The 21,101-nt window shown below is 36.7% G+C and overlaps 3 protein-coding genes across 9 annotated transcripts; all 3 read left to right on the top strand.

Annotated features, from left to right (window-relative positions):
- The first annotated feature begins 1,532 nt into the window (after positions 1–1,532).
- Positions 1,533–4,692, top strand: LOC148913252 (uncharacterized). Its single transcript, XM_089026201.1, has 3 exons — positions 1,533–1,938; positions 2,816–2,987; positions 3,881–4,692. The coding sequence occupies exons 1-3, from the start codon at positions 1,874–1,876 to the stop codon at positions 4,076–4,078; spliced, it is 435 nt and encodes a 144-aa protein (XP_088882327.1). The 5' UTR covers positions 1,533–1,873; the 3' UTR covers positions 4,079–4,692.
- Positions 4,693–8,368: 3,676 nt separating this feature from the next.
- On the top strand, positions 8,369–10,667 carry LOC116286371 (uncharacterized). Its single transcript, XM_089026015.1, has 4 exons — positions 8,369–8,509; positions 9,394–9,444; positions 9,912–10,008; positions 10,085–10,667. Exons 1-4 carry the CDS (start codon positions 8,479–8,481, stop codon positions 10,665–10,667), a joined length of 762 nt encoding a protein of 253 aa, XP_088882141.1. The 5' UTR covers positions 8,369–8,478.
- A 1,203-nt stretch (positions 10,668–11,870) lies between these two features.
- LOC148913251 (uncharacterized) lies at positions 11,871–19,669 on the top strand. Of its 7 annotated transcripts, XM_089026194.1 has the most exons (14): positions 11,874–12,025; positions 12,917–12,946; positions 13,534–13,615; positions 14,162–14,255; positions 14,738–14,788; positions 15,571–15,621; positions 15,763–15,819; positions 16,049–16,099; positions 16,243–16,302; positions 16,413–16,469; positions 17,317–17,361; positions 17,543–17,599; positions 17,885–18,012; positions 18,189–19,669. In XM_089026194.1, exons 1-14 carry the CDS (start codon positions 11,965–11,967, stop codon positions 18,199–18,201), a joined length of 837 nt encoding a protein of 278 aa, XP_088882320.1. In that variant the 5' UTR covers positions 11,874–11,964; the 3' UTR covers positions 18,202–19,669. The 7 variants fall into 7 exon arrangements, with proteins under 7 accessions (XP_088882326.1, XP_088882323.1, XP_088882321.1 ...); XM_089026195.1 differs by lacking the exon at positions 15,763–15,819 and having other exon boundaries at positions 11,873–12,025; XM_089026196.1 differs by lacking the exon at positions 16,243–16,302 and having other exon boundaries at positions 11,873–12,025.
- Positions 19,670–21,101: the final 1,432 nt, after the last annotated feature.

Below are 21,101 nucleotides of genomic sequence, written 5' to 3'. Positions count from 1 at the left end.
GGCTTCTTTAAGATGATGAAAGAAAAGTTATCCCTGTTAATCGCGCTGCTGCTGGCGATGACGTCGGTCGTCTCTGCTGGTAAGTTTAGATTCTAAGTTTACACTATTCGTATATTTTCAGTAGTTTCCAACAATGTATCGATCGACCAAAAGTTGAATTGCACAATATCTTTAGTAGCCAACGAAAAATAGCCATAAAAATATTAAAAGAATTCAAAAGGAAAAACAAAACAAAAAAAAAGCGTAATTAGCGATAAAAAATAATGCAAGCACCGAAACACAAACATATAACATTCTTGTGGATTTTTAATATTTTAAAATTGACCAAAAAAGACGGTTTTAAAACGATGATTTTATAAGGTTTCTGTTATGAAGTTGGATTATTTAAGATAATATATATATATCGTCATTTTGAAATGCTATCCGAATAACGGAGGAGTTAGCCAAGCGTTAATTATTGTTCATCACAAACCAAATTTCCTTAGAATTATCAAAGACTTTTGGGATTAACTAGTTCGGATTTTATTAAGAATTCTTTTTCATTTTGTTGGCTCTATAAAGAAAAATGATGTGAAACATTTAATGAGATTGTTTTATGGAATTTTGAAAATAAAAATAATCATAGACACATCAACTTTTTGAATTTGGAATTCAAGTAGTGTTCCCTGAGGACATAGATGACAGTTATGACAATGACAATATACGTTTATTTGAAGGTAATTGCATCTTCACAAATCGATTGACATTGAATTACACCGAAACTTTCATGATTACTTTAAATTCTATTAAACATCATCAACATTATTACTGCTTAATAATTAACTATTTAACTATTTTATTTTGTTAAGTGAAAATTTAAGATGAATCTGTAAATCATTAATGAAAAATTTAAAAAATGATGTAAGCTTTGGTTTACGAAAATTTATATATATTTTTAGTGGTTTAGATTGGAAATAACAGTTTAGTTAAATGAAGTTTTCTAGGGTATAACTAGGAAACTATATGGTTTATTTAGGCACTAGGCATTTCCTTTCATTACAACTTATATTTAGCTTTATTTATTTGACCAAATAAGTATTTTCTTTCTTTTCGATGATCAAAAGATCTAATTTAATGTAATTTAACATAAAAGGAAGTGTGAATAAAGATGTATGTGGCGGATTTAGGGGGGGGGGGGGTTCATTGGGTGCAAATGAACCCCCCTCTTAAAGTCCTGGATCCGCCACTGGATGTATTGTATTGTATTTTCTTTGGCTTTTCCAATTGAATTCTTGAAGTTGAATTTGCCAGAATTTTTTTTACACGTAAAATTCCAATTCATTTTTTCCTAAACCTTTCGTACCCTACTAAATTCAAAATGCATTTTGTATAATTTAGATATTTTTTGCAAAAATTACTTAACCTTATTTTCTTTTTCTTTATCGTAGCATCCCAAGGTAAGTGAATTTTCTGCTATCTTGACATTAGTTGTTATCATCATCATCATCATTATCCCTGTCCATCATCACTGTCATCATCATCATGATCATCACTGGTATTGATCACCATGACCATCATCATCAATTTTTAACCTCACGATAACAATCCTTTTCATCATTATCACCACCAACCCACCGTCACCATAACTGACCATAATCATCATCATCATCATCATCAATCCACAAGTTAAACCTCACAATAACCATCGCCTTCATCTATATAGCACCAAACCATCATCATCATCACTGTCATCGCCGTCCTTATAGCCACTAATAACCATCAATCATTTAAAACACTTTTGTGATCTTATTTATTTCAATGATTTTCACCAGAAATCTTGCATACACTTGCCATTTGTTTTATTGTGTTCTGCATCATCCTTCTGATCATTGCCATGATCCTTCCTATTATACTCTACCGAAGACTTAAGCAACAGAGAACCAAAGGCTACACTGGAAGGTAAGATTTTTAGTCCTAAAAACAAGCAAATAAACAATTATTTCTATGAGTTATTAGTCTCCTGAAAAGGTACAAAGCTGCAACCGGATAGTTATCAAGCGGTAGACACATTTTACATGTTTCAAACTTCGTCCTTTGGGAACTCCATCCTCAGGCTGAAGTTCAGTTTCAGTTTTAGTTCAAAAGCTTTAGTTTTTTGATGTGAAATGCTTTTCATGATCCTCAGCGGTCTCAGCTTTGTAGCTTTTTGGTGACTAACTTCACTTCATTGATAACCAAGGCCCAGTTGTTCAAAGCCCGATTAGCACACAAGCAAACAAGCATGAAAGCAAAATAACAAACCAATTGCCCATTTAAGAAAAGAGGTTTGAAGTTTTACGGATGGAGTTTTATAACGCGTTATGTCGTTAATAATGGAAACTATACATTAAGAGTGAAGAACCGCTGGCCCTTGCGAGAAAGCGTGACACAAGCCAAACCTTCCTTCCTTCACTCAATTCAATACCTCCCATACATTGGTTCACAGGTCACACACAAAGCATTAAATAGAGGTTTTGCACCATGATATGGCAGCCATGAGAGGAAGTACAACAATAGAGTCTTTTTCCTCTGAGAAAATGAATTCTTTCTCGTGTAAATCAGATTAGACCAGACTGTTGAATTGTTCATTGTCCTGCTTCCCGACATGCATGGCTGCCATCACGTGATGGTGCAAAGCATGTATAGAGGCTGCAAGGAAGTTTCAAAGGATAATTCAAATTTGAACCTTACAACCTCAGTTGAAATCTTTGTGTGACGCGCAGTCAACCGATGTATGGAATGAAGTAGCGAATGTCAGCAGGGCAGTGGCCTGATTTATGAGTTTTCCCCTCCACAGTGCCAAGGGTTCCAGGTACGACCTGAGCGGTAGAGAAAGAAAGGTTTCTGAAGCAAAGGGCAAGGATCCTGTTAGTTTTTACGGCATCTACAACGATCCTCAGCCTGCCGACAGTATTTATCTGCCTTTGGACAAGAGGACGCAAGAGGATGGGAACTATGCTCATCTTGAGGTATCATTAATTATTATTAGTATTAGAGACCTTTAGCACAAAGTTCTTGTTAGCCCCGCAAACCTCAAACTGCACGATGTCAGGCGCTTTCCGTCAAACTTTCTTCATTTATCAAGGCGTCGTAACGAAGTTGCTGGAAGAGTGGCCATATTGAATTTCAATGATGCCGAGTGTTTCTCGTTAGTGGTTAGCGGTAAACACGATGCTAAAGGTCTCTATTATTACCATCATGACCGATAATCTACAAGCTTTTAAGAGTGTATATTTAAAAATAAGAAAAAGTTCTTTTCAATCATCATTATGTATTGTCATCGTTACCATCTACAAATATCACCATCATCATCATCATCATCATCACCATCATCCATTTTATATTATGATCACTACGCGCCATCACTGATATAAGAATCACTCAGTATCAATATGACATTATAATAATCTCTATAACCTTCTATAATTGATATTATCATATGACCCGTATCTGCACGGGCTCGCGCTCTTAAAAAAAACCCTCGAGGAAATTGGCGTGAGCAGGGCCGTACGGCTTTGGACGAGCAGGGCTGTACGAATCCGTACGGCCGAAACCTGCGACCGTATTGACATAATTTGCAACTTTTAAAATATCTTTTTTATTTAGGGTCATATGAGAAAATGCTTATTGCCTGAGTTAGGTCGGGCCGTACGGGAAAATATTTGGTTCTCGGTCACTTGTACGAACCTTGTTGCTCCATACGGCATCACCTCGAGTCAAATATTTTCCCGTACGGCCCTCCCACTCAGTCAATAAGTACATATTATATCATCGTAATCTCTATAACCCGCGGATCCTTTATCAAATATTTTAAAGTCAAAAACCAAAACCTGAAAACATTTTCTGTCTTAACTTCGCCCAGGGATCCAAAACACAAGAAGATCCCCACGCATACGAGGAGCTGAAAAAGAACAACAACACATTTGTAGCGGCGGTATACGACAACCCTACGGCAACAGACAACGATGATCACGACTATGAGATTGCTGACGCTACCATTGTACGCCCAAAGAGCAAAGACTACGATAATCCACCATGCCAGTCTGACACTGCCCTCTAGTCTCGTCATTACTGAGCACTAATAGTCACGCTAATCCCCCCCCAATATATTTTGCTGCAAGCTTGTCTGTACCATAATGGAATCTATCTCGCTTGTAAGAGATACTAATAAAACTGTCACGCTCATCTTTATTCGACAAAAAAGAATTTAGTATTGTAATGATAGGTTCAGGATACTAAGAATTTTTAAATAACAAAATTTCAAGTTACGTCATCGCGGCCATGTTTGTACGATTTAACAAAAGATTTGATTAGCTTCATCGTTAACAACACCAAGATGGCCGCCATGTTTTTGTCTTGGATTGCAACCCATCAATATGTTTTCTCAAGTGGTTTTAGGTTGATTCTCATGTAGTCTCGAGTTTGATCTTTATTTAATCTGTCTCCTATTATTCAATCAAAAAAATGTTTTTATCATGACTAAGTTTCCTGTAAACTTTATTTAAATCATTGTACTAAACCTGTATGTCTGCTCTGTTTTAAGCTGACCAAGGAAATTCCTCTTGATCCTGCACGATTTCTCGTATATCTTGCTTTGGACGGTCAGGTGCGGGGGGTAGGGCTGTTATTACCCATTCCCCTTTGAATTAAAAAAAAATCTAAATTATCTAATAAGCTTTGGCTGTTGTATAACTGCGGCGGTGGGACAATCACAACAGAGCTAGGCTCAAACCTTGAAAAAGCGGGCTTTCTATAGTGGTAACTTCCAACCCCCTTGACATTTTGTCCTGGATCTGCCTTTGGTTTTACCTCTGCCTTTACCTCTGCTCTGCCCCTTTTTCTGAAGAATCAGAATAATGCGTTTTGATGCAAAAAGGCAGTAGCTTGGAACTTTAAATCAAAACAGTGAATGACTGCAGGCTAGAGACAATACAATGACATCTAATGTCTCAGTTAAGAGAAAAAGCTTATCGAAAACAAAGATATCATCACGGAGGCACTTGCTGCATGCAAGGAAAAAAGTTTCATTATGAGCTTCTTTTGCTCGTATCAAGTGTACAAGTACTTCGTTGGGGGGAGAGGGGGAGGATACTACAACTCAGAAAGCGCGGGAGAGGGAGCTACGTTTAAGAATAGAAGCCCCCAGCCCCTCCCCCCTCCCCTTATCCTTTTGCTTACAAGGCTCATGCTTTGCCTCTTGCTGCTTATATTTTCCAATCTAAACCACCACTATTGAGGGTGCTCTGACCTTAGAGTAAAAATAAGATTGTGAATGACATGGGGATGAAAGAAAAATGCCAAAAGCTTCCAATTCTAGAACTCATTCGGTGATTAACCAAACTCTCACCAAGAGAGTTCAGTTCATGATCCTCTCGCAGCATACGAGCTGCGAGCCGGAAAACCAAACTAGAATTAGACACGTTACAGTGGAATGTTGATCCTCACGAGGCATAAATCTTTTGTTCCGACAAATCCAATGCAATTCTCCCCTAGGCTTATAAATGAATATATATGAGCCTCTTTGGATTATCACACACGCAATCCATGACTTTGGATCCAGTCATTACAGGTAAGTGAAAACTTTAAAACGTTTTACTAGGCTTCTTAGAGTTTCCGATCGATCCGAATGTGGTCCTGACTTTGAATACGTTCGAGTTAGAGACTGAAGTCTTCTTTTAGATTCTGATGGATTAGAAGGATGGAGAAAAGAGAACTAATGATGTGGTCCTAGTAGTTTGAATACGTTTTTGGTTGACGTAGTGAACATAGCCGACGAATAATGTTCAGTTTTTATTTCAAAAAGTTACCAACGTAGCTACTGCATAGTAGTTAGTTTATTTTGCTCAATGAGTCTAGGGTATCAGTCAGTAGAGCGTACAGTAGAGTTTGGAAGGGAAAAATACGGCTTACTATATTGTAAATTGGTTGCTGTTTAACCGACCTCTGAAGCTATAGAATTAAAATGCATGCACTATTAAAAAGATACACAACACACAAGAGAAATTGAAAATTAAGCTTAAAGATGAGGACGAAATAATATAAAATAAAAATAAGAAATAGTTTCCTATATCGTATTAATATCGAAATATCCACTAATTTATTTATGTTCCATCCAGAACTACACGGAGCAGAATTTGGCTCAAATTTATTGAATCCGGCGCCCTCGGCGGGACTCAGCGTGGTGACCTGTTAACCGCGGGCTGCCAAGGATAAAATACACGATCATAACCACCACATAAACTACATACGCTATAGCTTCAGGTTATTATGAACAAACACATAGGGGTGTGCCGCCAGGACCTCAAAACCCTGACCCTATCCCAGACCTAAAATTTTGATTTTACATACCCTACCCCAGACTAAAACTAAGAATTGTACACCCTATCCCAGACTAAAAGACGGAAAATACGGTTTTTCAACAGATTGCAATCAATATTTTTTTGTGCCGGCAGAAAGCGTAGCCTATTCGCCAGACAAAAATGAACAAATCGTTAACCCTATCCCAGACTAAAACGATACCCTATCCCAGAGAAAATGTCAAAAAATGATACCCTACCCCAGACCCAAAAGCCGAAAAACCATACCCTATAGGGCGGCACATACCCGTATAGCAAATATAGGGGAGTACCCCCCCCCCCCCCCGGGTATTCACAGATAACATTAAAAGTCCGTGGGATTTCAAAACATTGTTAATGTTCAAGCTGTATATGCAGTTGACTTTTTTTGAATGATTTAATCTTAAACGAGGCCAAGCCTGTGCAGATGAGTCTTTAGTCATAAAACGAAGCGGTGTTTACCAAATAAGAAGAGACTATTAGCTAGGTTGACGATTGATGTAAATATTTCTTCATGACTGGGTGATTTCAGCCACGGGGCGAACTTGAGCGGTGAGTCTTTTTTATGTATTTATAATAGCATTGACCATAGTCACCTTTAACAGCATGAAGCAATTTTAATTTTGATCATGCCGTGATCCAATGGGTTTAGCAACAAGTTAAACTAGATTCATGCTGCTCATACAAGCAAAATAACAAAACAACGGTCCAAAACGTCAATCAGGACACAGTTGTAGGAAGGGTGGATAGCGCTATCCAACGAATAAATCGTATCAAGTTGATAAATGCGTTGGACAACAACATCGACGTATCCACATTATTATTATTTTCTCGAATCAAGGAGAACTTTTACTGAAAAACGATTCTTTGTTATTCTTTCGAGAAGGTAAGAGCTGGAAGTTTAATACGAAGGATCTTGACCTTAGCTTTCGATGCTTCTGTTTTCCTTGATCTCCAAAACCGCAACCAGAATATACACCTATTTCAAAAGTCGTCTGAAATCTGAAATTTATAGACCGACTAAATGCAGCAAAATAACATATTCACAGTCGACTGAACAACATAGTTTCCTTTTAGATTGAATGGGATTTTTCGTATTTTAGCCAGAAATTATAAAAGCACAATAAATACATATAGTCTCAGATCGCCCATTTCCGTTCGCCCATTTGTGATCTCCAACCGCGAAGAGGGGCACCTTTCTACTCGAGCGAACTGTATCGTTCGTTCATATGTAAAGAAATTGTCCCTATGAACCAGGGACAACTATCGGCTTCAGTGGAGATACGCATGCTCAAACGAAAAACTTGTCTCGGTTAGGCGAGTTAAAGCTTTTCATAGGGAAAAGTTGTCCCGGGTACCAGGGTCACCCTCTTTCGAGAGGGTAATACTACCAGGATTGTGACCCTTCTAGCCGAGGCATAGTAAAATATCTCATGTAAACGGTCGAGATGAATTTACAAAGAAAATAGGGAAAAGTTAACTCGCCCAGGGTAGCACGGGGACTGAAGAGGGTATCCCTTCTACCAGGGACGAGTTTTCTCCATGTAAACGGCCTCTTAGTCAGAAAATTGTTTACACATCACAATGAAATGTATCCATTTTGCTTTCCTGCATATTTCTTTATGCGCTTAAAAAGCCACTAGCTTCTCTGTAGCTTTTTCTCTTCTTGCTTCTCGGTTCTGGCTCTAATAAATAAAGTATTGAACGTATTCAAGGCCGAATCGTGTGTGGCACTAGTTTGTCTCATTAGCATGTTAATTTAGTCTCCAGTCATTTAAAAGTTAAATGTGGGTTATATGAAATCGTTGTAAATGAAAAACAACGAAAACTCAAAAGAAATGCGAAATGAAATCAACTTCCAAGACAACAAATCTTTCAGACAGCCGGGCCGATAATAACCTTTGTTTTACATTGCACTATAAAATAAAAGCTGGTGGCTAAGCGTCTGTCATTAGGATGCTCATAAATGTTTAAACATCTATCACACCTGACATCGAGTGACTGACAAAGGATACTGTATTTATCTTATAGAAATCTTCAGCTTCAACATAAGACCTTCATTCCTACATTACTTCTGTTCGTTTGAGGGAAATATTCACCTTATCGTCATTGTGTTTAATTCTCTATGGAATCCGCTAGAATGGCAAACTTTGATGGTTAGTAAGTGTGTTTAAGATATAATTCTAACAGGCCGATGCGTTAAATAAGCGAAAACTCTTCAAAATGTTCTGAATCCACCTATGTGATATAAATTTAAAAAAATTCGACTTACATTTATGTCAAAACTAAAATCATGGTGATAAATACAAATTTAGTCAACTGTTTTTGAAATTTTTGGCGAAATTCTGTTCGTCGTATGAATATAATGAATGAATATTCTAAAAACTTAGAGGAAAAACACAGGGAGCCCGAACTGCTTAAATGCCCATTATGGACATCATAAAAATTTACTGGGTTGCCTGTTTAAGAAATTTATAAAAATGCGTTTCGTTTATCTGATTTCTCCTGTGTCAGAAAATGCTAAAGTTGCGCAATAGTACCCAATAGTGCTGAATTTCAAGGCCCAGAAATATTTTTAAAAATTACCATATCTAATGTGAATTGGTATCGGAACTGAATCGCACGATCTCGAGTAATATTCGGAATTTATAGATACTCGTGATGTTTTGGACTCGCCTTTTTGGAGGCTGTGTGATTTTTTGTTTATAATACACTCAACAAAATTGAGCAGCTTAATTGGGACTCTACAGAGTACAATTTGGGATTTAATTGTACTCCTCTCGTCCTATCAGAATCGAGTAATTTTGTTGAGTGTATTTTAAATATGATAATCCAGCCTTTGATAGCCTTGATTGAAGACAAAACGCTTACCTCCTACTAAATATCATCCAAGTACATTTCTATCAAAAACGGGCCACTCAGAAATCAGTAAACTATACTCTATCAATCCTATGATTCCTTGTTTCTAAGATAATTTTTCTTCAAACCTCAATTGCTAATTCTGATATATCTATATATATATATTTCTTTTTTTCCTTAGCAAAACACAGCTATCCACCTGACTTATCGGAGTCTTCAAACGATAATAACGGTATGTAAGAATATATAAACAGAGGTGATACAATACCTAAAATTGATGCATTCCTTGTTATCTCTGTGTTGTATATATTGGAGATGAGCATTGCGAGCCTTCTAGCTTAGGAACCAAGCTTCATCATGACGTGACGTCATACTCCTGGCTTGAGCTATCATCGCGGTATCGAAGCATGTTTTGCCTGCGACAAAAGTTAAAAAATTATTATTTTTAGTATGAGTGTAGAAAATATCGTAACGTTATCGGAACGTTACCATGACAAAACACGTTTTCTTTGATGGGTATTGCACTCGTGCTGTGATTGGTTAAAATGTTGTCAATTGGTTAAAATGTAGTCATTCCAATTCTACTGATGTTGACAATGTTGTGACGTCAAAAACTAACTCAACCTAGTTTCCCCTCATATCTTCACGGCGCGCAAAGAACCGCGCCTGGAACTAAATATCTTAACGATTTTTCAACAGCTTTATTTATGTGTTTGCTGGCAATGAGTGTGGTGTGTATCATACAACTCGTAATTTGTGTCCTGTTTGCATACAAAGGCTGTAAAGCTAAATTCAGGTAAGTGAGTACAAGTTCAGTTCACACCTTTTAAATGGTGATAATTAAGAATTATTATATATTTCCTGTTCTTCAGCCCGGAACCTCCACCTTACAGCCCTTGGAGTCCATTTTTAACTCTTCGTCAAAGTCAACAGGCATCAGATTTTAATGAACCGCCACCAGCTTACGTGACAGTTCAAAACGAATTGCGTGACATTAATGAGCCTTGCTTAGCGTCACAAGGGTTGGACAATGAAGAAAATGATCGTCAATGTGATGTAGAAGGCGTGACACCAAGAGACTCGACTTCGACTTTACGAGATATGAATGACGAGGAAAGTAACGAAAGAATACGTGACACAACAAATGGGACACATGAAGAGTTATCTACAATGTCACAAGTAACTAATAATGATACGTCACAAGGGTCGGTTAATAAACAAAGTAATCGTCAATGTGATGTAGAAGGCGTGACACCAAGAGACTCGACTTCGACTTTACGAGATATGAATGACGAGGAAAGTAACGAAAGAATACGTGACACAACAAATGGGACACATGAAGAGTTATCTACAATGTCACAAGTAACTAATAATGAGACGTCACAAGGGTTGGATAATGAAGAAAGTAATCGTCAATGTGATGTAGATAGCGTGACACTAGGAGATTCTTCTTAGCATAGGGAGGTGAGCATCTTGGATTGCATGGCATTGTGGAACGTCCAAAAATTTCCGATACATATAGTTTCGTGCGTTAGAAAGGAAAAAAAAAAAAGCTAATTACAAACTCCATAACATAGTCGTTTCTTATTGACAATCGGGGACGAACTTAGAGTACTAATATGAAAATGGGGCCAAAGGTAATATAAAGCCCTAATGGGTAACCTACAAAGAATAAATATACGAGAAAATATGCGTATCTTTCATCTTTCAGTTCATCATAAAAAGAGCATTCCTTTACATCTCAATGCTATTTACAAAATATGCAGATAAAACAAAAAGCGGGTTGTGGGGGTGGGGGGGTGGATGAATTACAAAACGAAAAAATAAATAACTATATGTGCAACAATAAAAGATAAAATCTAAAAGAAAATTTATTATAAAACGAAACACACACACACAAACTAAACAAAAAACAAAAAAGAAAGCAAAGGTTAATTTGGTTGAGTGATCAACTAGACACTTTAAATAATACCGCGATTAATTTGCGGTACTATATTTTTCTAGTCTCTTATCTTTAGGTCCTTTAGTTTAGTCCCAAACAATAGTTTTCTTCCGTTTCCTGCGCCATCTTAAAAGGTAGCCGTGCATTTGCGTCGAAGCGAGACGAACGGTGAGCTTGAATGATAGAGACATGTGAATAATTGTCCAAGCTGTTTAAAAAACGGTGTCTATCATTGCAAGCTCACCGTTCGTCTCCTTTGATGCAAAGGCAAGGCTACGTTTCAAGATGGCACAAACAACTTTGAAAGGGACTATTTCATGTAGAGAACGAAACGCTTTCTTTTGTCGTGATTGTTCACGCTTAGAATTATGCAAAACATTTGAAAACTTTCGAACATTTAATGTTTTACAAAAATCAGTCAAAACAATCTCGTGAGAAACCTAGGTAATCGGATCGAGACTATAAAAAAACGGTTAATACAATATCATTTATCTCTTGATTAATTTTCAATATAGTATTAAAAGAGCATGTTACCTATATATGTATTAATTCCTTTACTCACGTCAGTAACGTACGTTAAATATTGTAGGATTAAGTTAAATTTAAATTTCTTAAGCTCGGCATGAATTCTTTTGCTCTTGGTATGATTCTAGTAGCTTCGTCAGGTATTCGTCATTACATCAATGAATAAAATCATAGCCTATGGGTTCACTGAGTTACGTATCGCTTGACTTACTCACTGATCATTTGAAAATCAGACTGCTTCACTTGACAAACAAAACTTTTCTCGCGAAAATCTAAAAGAAAGCTATGGATTTTTACAGCGTATTACTTCTAAGCATTTTTCTATTCCTGCTTCAACCCAAAGAAGGTATTTACAAAGTTTATTGTTACTGATAGAACGATTAACGTTTTGAAAGAGTCTATTAGGTATTCAACTATGACGATAGGTTTATATTTGTTGAATGTTGATGAAAGTGATTCTTTGATGTTTGAGAAAAGAATTTGCGATGAAAACTTAGAGGCTAGGTAGATTACGAGAGTTTAATTTAAGATGTAGATAGTGTGTATTTCTTTAATCAATCTCATTCACTTTAGTCACTAATTTTCAACTTAAAAGTTGAAGATATAAAGTTGGAGAAATAAAATCAAATAATCAGAGACAAATTATTTTTCGTTATATAGTAGAGTGCAAACAAGTAATCCGTGAAACACTAATTACTAAATAGTACAAAATAGTACAAAAACAATAGAAAACAATGGAATTTGCATGAAATTGTGCTATTTAGTATTACTAAAGTTTCATGGATTTACTGTGGTCACTCTACTATTAGTACTAATTCATTATTTTCATACTCATTTATGTGTTTAAAGCACATATATTATATTGTATATCACACATATATACACTTAACCGCACAAAGAAACATCTTCAGTATCACACTAAACAACACTTAGAACAACACTTAGCATAACACTGATTATGATCAATAACAACTGACACCGATCCTTCAGCCTCCACGAATTAGCAAAGCGCTTGTTCCGAGCTACAAGATTCGAGACTTAAATACGTTTTATTATTTTTCTTCATATTTTATTATTAGACAACTTTTGGAACTCAGGCTAACGAGATTCAAGCTATATAGAAAATCATAGGACTAAAAGATCGAGTAAATTTAGCACCAGATGAGGATATGTTGGAACTAAAAACAATGTCAAACAATTCGAACTGATTTTGTTTTGGGTTATTTTGTGATTGCAGTATCTGCAGTGGAATTGGAAACCGCCGTGGGTAAGTTTTCTTTTCTTCTCAAAAATCTCAATACAAAATTCTCAATCAATATTCATATTTGTATTGCATGTATATTTTTGGGTAGGGCGGGGTGGGTGGGGAAATTACTGTCGGAATAATGCATAATCCAGTCTATGGAACACTTTACCAAGAGAAATTAAAACTAATGTACTAATGTACTAATTTTGATCACTTTAAAAAACTCTTAAAAACATTTCTGTTCCGCGATGCTTACAATTTGTAATATTTCTATCTTAAATTTTAAATTTGTAATATTTCTAATTTAGATTTTTAGTGATTGTTGCATATGTTAAGTTTTACAAATGGACTGAACATATTTTTTATATATTTTTTATATAACATTATTTTTTATAATTATAATTTTATTATTATATAATTAATACAGTTTATAATTTTTTACCTTCTTAGTTTTTTTTATATTGAAATCTTATTTGTATATATTTATTTTTTTCTTCCTAGTTGTTAAGCGCTATAGAGTTAATAAATATAGCGCTATAGAAATTTAATAAATTATTTATTATATTATTATTAGTAGCCATTTTTAATTTCCATCGTTCTTTCCACAGTGGTTGTCATCGTAATTTTGTTTGTGGTCGTTATTGTCCTCTGTATTGTGATTATTTGCATAGTATGGCGGTTTTTCAAACAGTAAGTGGTAAAAAAAAAAAAAAAGTTTAAAAAAAAATTGGTATTAACCCTGAACTCTATAAATACCCTGCAAGCAGAGGTTGTTTTTCTTCCCCTCTGTAGATATGAGCGGCAGAAGGACCGGCAAAAGACCGTTGCAAGCAGGCTAAATTCTAACGTTTGCGCCTATTAAAAGCTCATTGATGGAATGTTGTGTTTGTTTGTAATTTAAGAAGTGAAATCAAGCAAGTCGATTTGAACGCGCTTGACGTCATCGTCTGCAGTGTTGCGTCCTCCAACTCCCTGGAATGTTCGAATCGAAATTATAAAACATATTTTGAGTCATGGCATCCCGTTGATTTTATCAAGGGGGAAGGGGGTGTGGAACGAGAATTTGAACCGAATGTTTCTATATGAAGTATATTGTTCTGCGAAAGTATATTGTGTACACGGACGTACGGACGGACGGACGGACGGAAGAGACGTCAGCTAAGCCACGAAAAATCAACTCGATGGTTTATCAATTTTTCTTCCATGATGGCTAAGCTTTGTTGGTCTATTTTTCAGCCGCAGGCATGTCCGTGACTACGAGAGAGAAGACCATCGCGATTCTTATGACAACCGTGGAGCGATGGTAATGCGTGAGCAGAAGCCAAAGAAGGTATGTTATTTCACTCGTTGATATTAACTATAATCATCAACATCAGCAGCACCATGGCTTTCATCATCATTGTTATCGCACCACTAGCATCAGCAGCAGCAACAACATTACTATCATCGTTGTCAGGATCATCACCATCATCCTCTTTATCATCATTCTCATTAATGTCACTATTGTCATCCTCATTACCATCATCTGCCGCAGTAGCATTAGCTACCCTCATCATCACTATCATGATCAACGTCATTATCCCCATCATCACCAATGATCATTCTTATTAACGTCATCATCCTCATCCTAATCACCGTCATCAGCAGCAGTAGCAGCTTCATCACCGTCAATATCATCATCAAGGAGCTACATTATTGACTCCTTTGATCACCACCCCCATCACCATCGTCATCATTATCACCAGCATCAACACCATCGCTATCACCATCCATCATCATTGTTATCATTAACATTATCATCATTATCGACAGGTTGAAGAAGATCCTCTTCAGAAGCCAAAGAAGAAATCAGAAAAATACAGGGTGAAAAACTTGAGTTAACTAAAATTGAAAATAGCATGGTTACAGAATGACAGTCGATTAAATAAAGAGATGGCTCATCATGTTTACCTTAGATATACATTCAAAGACACATTACAGTGGCACGCAGGCATGCAGAACGACACACAGGAGGCCTGATACACCTATAGACCCCATGCAGCACGACAGAATGAAGCTTAATTGGAAGGACATTACATTAGGTTTCCCATTCTCAAGATATTGAAATTCTTTTGTTTTGCCCTTTGTTTTCCTTCGTTTTACTTTGACTGTTAGTCACTAATAGGCCCTTTGCAGATAAACAATCACGTGCTGATTAATTCACTTAGAGCAAATGAATGAACATTTTGATTCCCATGGCTGAAATTTACTGGAGAGCAAACAGACTTTCTACAACCTTTTTTAAGAGATCGTAATAAAACTGCACTAGTAACACACTGGATACATTTCTTTTCGTCCAGTTCTTTTCAGTGCCTAAAAAGAATCACCAATTTAATTTAAAAACATAAATTTTACCCTCCAGTACAGGCACGTGACCGTTAACTGCAAAGGTTTTACAACTTTTGTTGCACGGGCCAAGTAAGATCATTCTAATGTCTAAATATACCAGGTTTGAGCGACGACCTGCTCTGAAAATTGTCTGTCTGGCTAAGATTATTTTTGATTTTTATGACGAGATTTCAGATTTACATCGCCAACGGACAAAGTATTTTTATTAAATAGGTGTATACCACTCAATTAAGCATTACTTTGTTTTTGATATTCAGGACGATTCAAGCGAAGATGACAGAAGAGAGAAGAAAAAGAAGTATCGAAAGGTACCAACAAATAGATAAAAATTAGTAGCCTGCTTAGACTCGATTTCTTTAGGCTCTGAAAACTCGCCAAAATTATCAGAACTTAAACGTATCAGTGCCGTGAGGTAAACGAAAAAAAATATTGGCGTTGTTTGTTTTCAGGATGACTCGAGCGACGAAGAAAAACGCAAGAAAAAACCTAAAGAGAAACCTCGAAAGGTATTTAAAATGAAAAACTTTGAAATCTGAAAACTCGCCAAAACTATCAGAACATAAACACATCAGTGCCATGAGGTAAACGAAAAAAAATATTGCGGTTGTCTGATTTTTGATTAGTTTTGATTCTTATGACGAGATTTCAGATTCACATCACCAACTGACAAAGCCGTATTTTTTGAAATAGCTGTTAATTATTCAATTAAGCATTCTAATTTTTTTTCGTATTCAGGACGATTCAAGTGAAGATGACAAGAGAGAGAAGAAAAAGAAGTATCGAAAGGTGCCAACAAATAGATAAAGATTAGTAGCCTGTTTGCAGACTCGATTTCTTTAGGCTCTGAAAACTCGCCAAAATTATCAGAACTTAAACACATCAGTGCCGTGAGGTAAACGAAAAATAATATTGCGGTTGTTTGTTTTCAGGATGACTCGAGCGATTCAAGTGAAGATGACAGAAGAGAGAAGAAAAAGAAATATCGAAAGGTATTCAAAATGAAAAACTATGAAATCTGAAAACTCGCCAAAACTATCAGAACTTAAACACATCAGTGCCGTGAAGTAAACAAAAAAATATTGCGGTTGTTTGTTTTCAGGATGACTCGAGCGACGAAGAAAAACGCAAGAAAAAACCTAAAGAGAAACCTCGAAAGGTATTTAAAATGAAAATCATTATCGGGTATTTATTAGGTATTTATAATCCGCAATCAAGTTTGGGTTATTTAATTTCTTGTTGGCGTGCAAATCAAGCGAGGAAGAGCGTGAGAAAAAAATAAGCAATAAACATTATTAATAATAATTAATAACATTATTATTATACTATTTATGTGCGCTAACCGTACTCGCGCAGCCTTCCAAAGAAAATCCTTCCATTTCAGCCACAGGTAGCCCAAGCTTGGTTTCTGTGGTGTCATGTTAAAAGGAAATGTATGGGGATTCTTCAAAAATTTCAATAAAATCATCGAAACGCGAAATCAAGCCTTGAAATTTCACTTGATAATTGATAAATAGCACTTCTTTCGCTCTGTTTGGTTATTTTTGCATTTAGCCCGTTTTTAGGATTTTTTCCCCCACCAGTAAGAAATAAGATTATTATTTCTTATTCTTATTTCTTACTGAAGTTTCAGCCCGCAAATTCTCCTGTCTTGAGTTAAATTTTCGGTTCAGAGTTCCAAGGATAACAAACGAATAAAGTCGGTTGATTCCCTTTAACTGGTACTGAACGTAGCCGATTCAGGGCGAATGAGTGAGGAAGATGAGCGTAAGAGAGAAAAAACACAGTAAGAAATACAAAAACGTAAACGTTGGTCTGTTTACCAGTGTAGTTGTAGTTGGGGGAAGTGGGGGAAGGTTAGTCTACACTCCCTTATTGCATATCAGAAATTTGAATACTGGATGAACTATGAGTTTTCCTCCCAGATTCCCCCCCCCCCCCCCCCCCCCCCCCTCCCTTCCCCACACACCGCTGGCCTATTTTGATACTCTAAATTTCTTCATCAGGATGAATCGAGCGAGGAGGAGCAAACGAAACCCCGAAAGAAAAAGGTAAAAACTTCTATCACAAATAATATGAGACTATATTAGATAAAATTAGATATTATATATAGGATTATACAGATTCTGATGATTATGTATAGATGTATAATATTTCAAAAACACACAACAACTCTTTCATTACTTTATAACTTGGAGAGTTTGGACAGATTGTTTATGTAATCATTTCCAGGAGGATTCAGACGAGGAATACGACAACAGAAGAAGGAATACTAGAGAGAAACCAAGGGTTTGTAATAATAACAAATTAATAATAATAAAAATATAAAAATATAAATAAAATAATAAAGACTGTTTTCATAGTGAAACAAGATAATAGGTCAAGAGAGTATCAAGTACTTGTATTGCTAAATTTTACTGATTTGAATAAACCTTGAAAATATATAATAAGTTGGTCTAACCCTTCAGCATCATTGAACATTATTTTCTTTATCAGATCCTAAATTTTAATAAATTTGTCCTTCTTTAAAACTAAATACTCACCATACAATATCTCCATTGTTCTTCTGTGTAGAGAAAGTCCTTGAGTGACGATGAACGGTATGAAAAGACTCGCGAGTGGGCGAAGAAAGGAGCTAAAGAGGCTTCAAACAGAGGACGGAGATTTGGTTCTAAGTTTCCTGATAATGCTAATGATTCTTGGTAAGTAATATAGCTTTTATAGCGATATTTTAGTGTTTTGTTTTGACTTGGTTGCCCGCTTTAAACCTAACTTCTTTAAACATGGCGCCCTTAGGTCAGTGGTTAGAGTGCATGCGCTAATAAACAAATCCGCATACCAACGACACTGACAACAACTTTTTTATTCTCACTTTCAGGGGACTTTATTAAAAGCCGTTAAATGCAAAAATCACCTCTCAGTGAGACAGGAGTGGGAAAAAACGCACATAACAATACAAATCATTTAATCGCCTTTAGAGAACAAGTTTACAATACCCATAATGCATGAGGATCGCGGTACATTCGGTACCGCTTGCCAGTTCATTTTTCTTCAGCTGATCTAAAATAATGACGTAAAATGACGTCACTGCAAAACTGAGGTGTCCTTGACCTGTGAAAACTGACGAGTGAAAAATGAGAACCTGTCCTACCATAGCCGATAAAAATTAAAAAATTTGCTACTAATTAGTTATCGTATTATTACTGTTATCAATAACTTATTATCAACATTATTCTTTTTCATTTGGTGGCCTGCAAATCAACAATTTCAAGAACAAAAAGTGACACCTAAGTTTTGCAAATTTTCTCGATTCTGATTGGCTAACATTTTCTCTCAGATCAGCTGGCCCCTATTAGCCGTTCTGGAGTTGTAGAAATGTGTTGCATTATTATGTTTAAAGGAACGATTTATCAGTCAGTTCAAGAGAATATGAACTAAGAGAAGGAATCCTACCTATATAGCCTTGTAACCATCATGTGCACAGTTTGATGCTAATTTTAGCTTGGAGATATTTTGAGCGAAGAACATGATTGGTTGATTTTCTTGAGGGTAGGCGGCTTCCAGTCTTGAAGTAAACAAAGCCTGTGTTTTTGTCGTGGACTTAGCGAAATATGGCGCTTTTCGTGTCCTAAAACGAGGCATAAGGGAAGCATGATTATCGCGCGGGCATGGTAACGAGTTAAAAATAGCATCAATGATTCTAAAAATAGCATCAAAGTGTGCACATGATGAGGCACGGGGATTCCTTCTTTTAGTTCATTTTCTCTTGGTCAGCTGCATTGCCATTTTATTCATCAAGCCGAGAAACAAAAGAAATTTGAAAATTAACACGACAATTGAGGTTTAATTCCTATCACTTTTCTTTCCCTTTTCTCGATCAACAAGCCAAAAAAGACACCATAAAAGCAACAAAGCGTCCCCTTAAACAGCCCCACGATGCAAAGCCTTCTCAAACTCCTAGGAACGGCTGATTATGTATGATTTTTGGAATAGCAATAGACCAGTTTCGAATTCCAAATTACCGCTGTGTTCCTTGATTACAGACTCATTTGCACAGGGTTAGCCTTGTATCAGTGTTTAAATATTCACAAATACCAACAGTAAAGTAAAGAATGCACAACTTCAACAATACAAACACTTTAAAACTCGACGGACCTTGACTGTAACACGTGAACATTCTGCACAAACGCGAGGCTAACCCTGTGCAAATGAGTCTGTAATCAAGAAACACAGCGGTAATTTGGAATTCGAAAGGGGTCTATTATAATGATGCACCCAAATGTATGTAATCAAGCCGCAGTGATGCACTTACAACATGATATATCAATCAGAATAAAACACGTAATGAAATCCAAAAAATTGATTAACAAAAATGTGCATTTTGGGACTGCTTGTAAACATTTAAACGTTTTAACGACAACACGCGGAATACAAAATGGACTGAGGTAAAATTGTGAAACAGCTGTGCCTGCAAAATCAGATATTGTTGTGCCTTTGACGACATACGAACGAGGCTTATAGGTCACCACACACCTATTTCAAAAACGATTGTCGGAGCGAAAGGCGAAAGGGGATGAGAGATAGAGAATTACGAGACCGAAAACACAAATAATGGAGATCCTTAAAATGGCTTCGTCGACTACAAACATCACTGCATGCTGCGTGCTACTACGACGAAAATCGCTCAAACTTGGATTCAGCTGAAACTTCCTAAGAATACTCTTTAAAGGTCCAATAATCACTGTATGAAGTGTTTTCTCGATATTCAGGACGAAAGTATGATATTTTTACGATTATTTTTTGGAGTCTGTGACGTCATACACTCAACATCAAACATTGCTACATATATTTCTTTGTATATAAAACCTTAATTTATTTTATTCCTATGAAGCCCAAAGGGTGGCTAATGTGCTTATTTCACATTACTTGTGACTATAATTTATATTTTGGGGTGTTTGGGTATTTCTTTCTCCCTTTACTACTGATATTTTGATCATAAACTACAAAGAAATGTATGCAGCGATGTTCGATGTTGAGTGTATGACGTCACAGACTCCAAAAAATAATCGTAAAAATATCATACTTTCGTCCTGAATATCGAGAAAACACTTCATACAGTGATTATTGGACCTTTAAAGAGTATTCTTAGGAAGTTTCAGCTGAATCCAAGTTTGAGCGATTTTCGTCGTAGTAGCACTTTAACACCAAACTCAGCAGCAGTTAGGTGGACTCGCGAAGCGCCGACAATGCCAAAAATCACAAGTCGAAAAAACCCACCCCCCCCTGGGGTTTTTGGGGGTCGGTAACCCGCGGAACAGGGGGTCTTGCGCGATCGGCCGACAGCGCGAAAGGTTCCTAACTGCTGCTCTGTTGGGGTCGTAAACGGAGGGAAAGATATTCTTTAGATATACATGGCATCCGTCAACGACATTCAAAACGAAACTGTGCGCAGGCTGGGAAATCAGGTGATGGATAACTCAGATGCGGATTTTGTCTTCGCTACATTCATGGAGGGCAAGACAGACAAGACTATGAATCACGAGATGGCTGAAAGGATAATCGACAGAATGCCGGACGGTGACTACCGTTTGGAGTTGACGTTCGTGAAGTATTTGGACGGCGAGTGGGTGATAGAAAAGGGCCGTAATCCCATCAGGGCGTCTGGTAAGCAGAATCTGTTCGTTTTGAATAAGCACACGCGACCAGGGGCATTGGAGGGAATTGACATGCTCTTCTATGAGGTCGCTTACCCGGTTACCGTTGTCATTTACGGCGCGTACGAGATTAAGGA

The sequence above is a fragment of the Actinia tenebrosa genome, unplaced genomic scaffold (assembly GCF_029948245.1).
Source record: "Actinia tenebrosa isolate PJP-AT-01 unplaced genomic scaffold, QUT_ActTen_1.0 PGA_scaffold0__85_contigs__length_37466705, whole genome shotgun sequence".
NCBI classification, from domain to species: domain Eukaryota; kingdom Metazoa; phylum Cnidaria; class Anthozoa; order Actiniaria; family Actiniidae; genus Actinia; species Actinia tenebrosa.
Note: the sequence above shows the minus strand (reverse complement) of the source record. Positions and strands in the feature narration are given on the sequence as shown.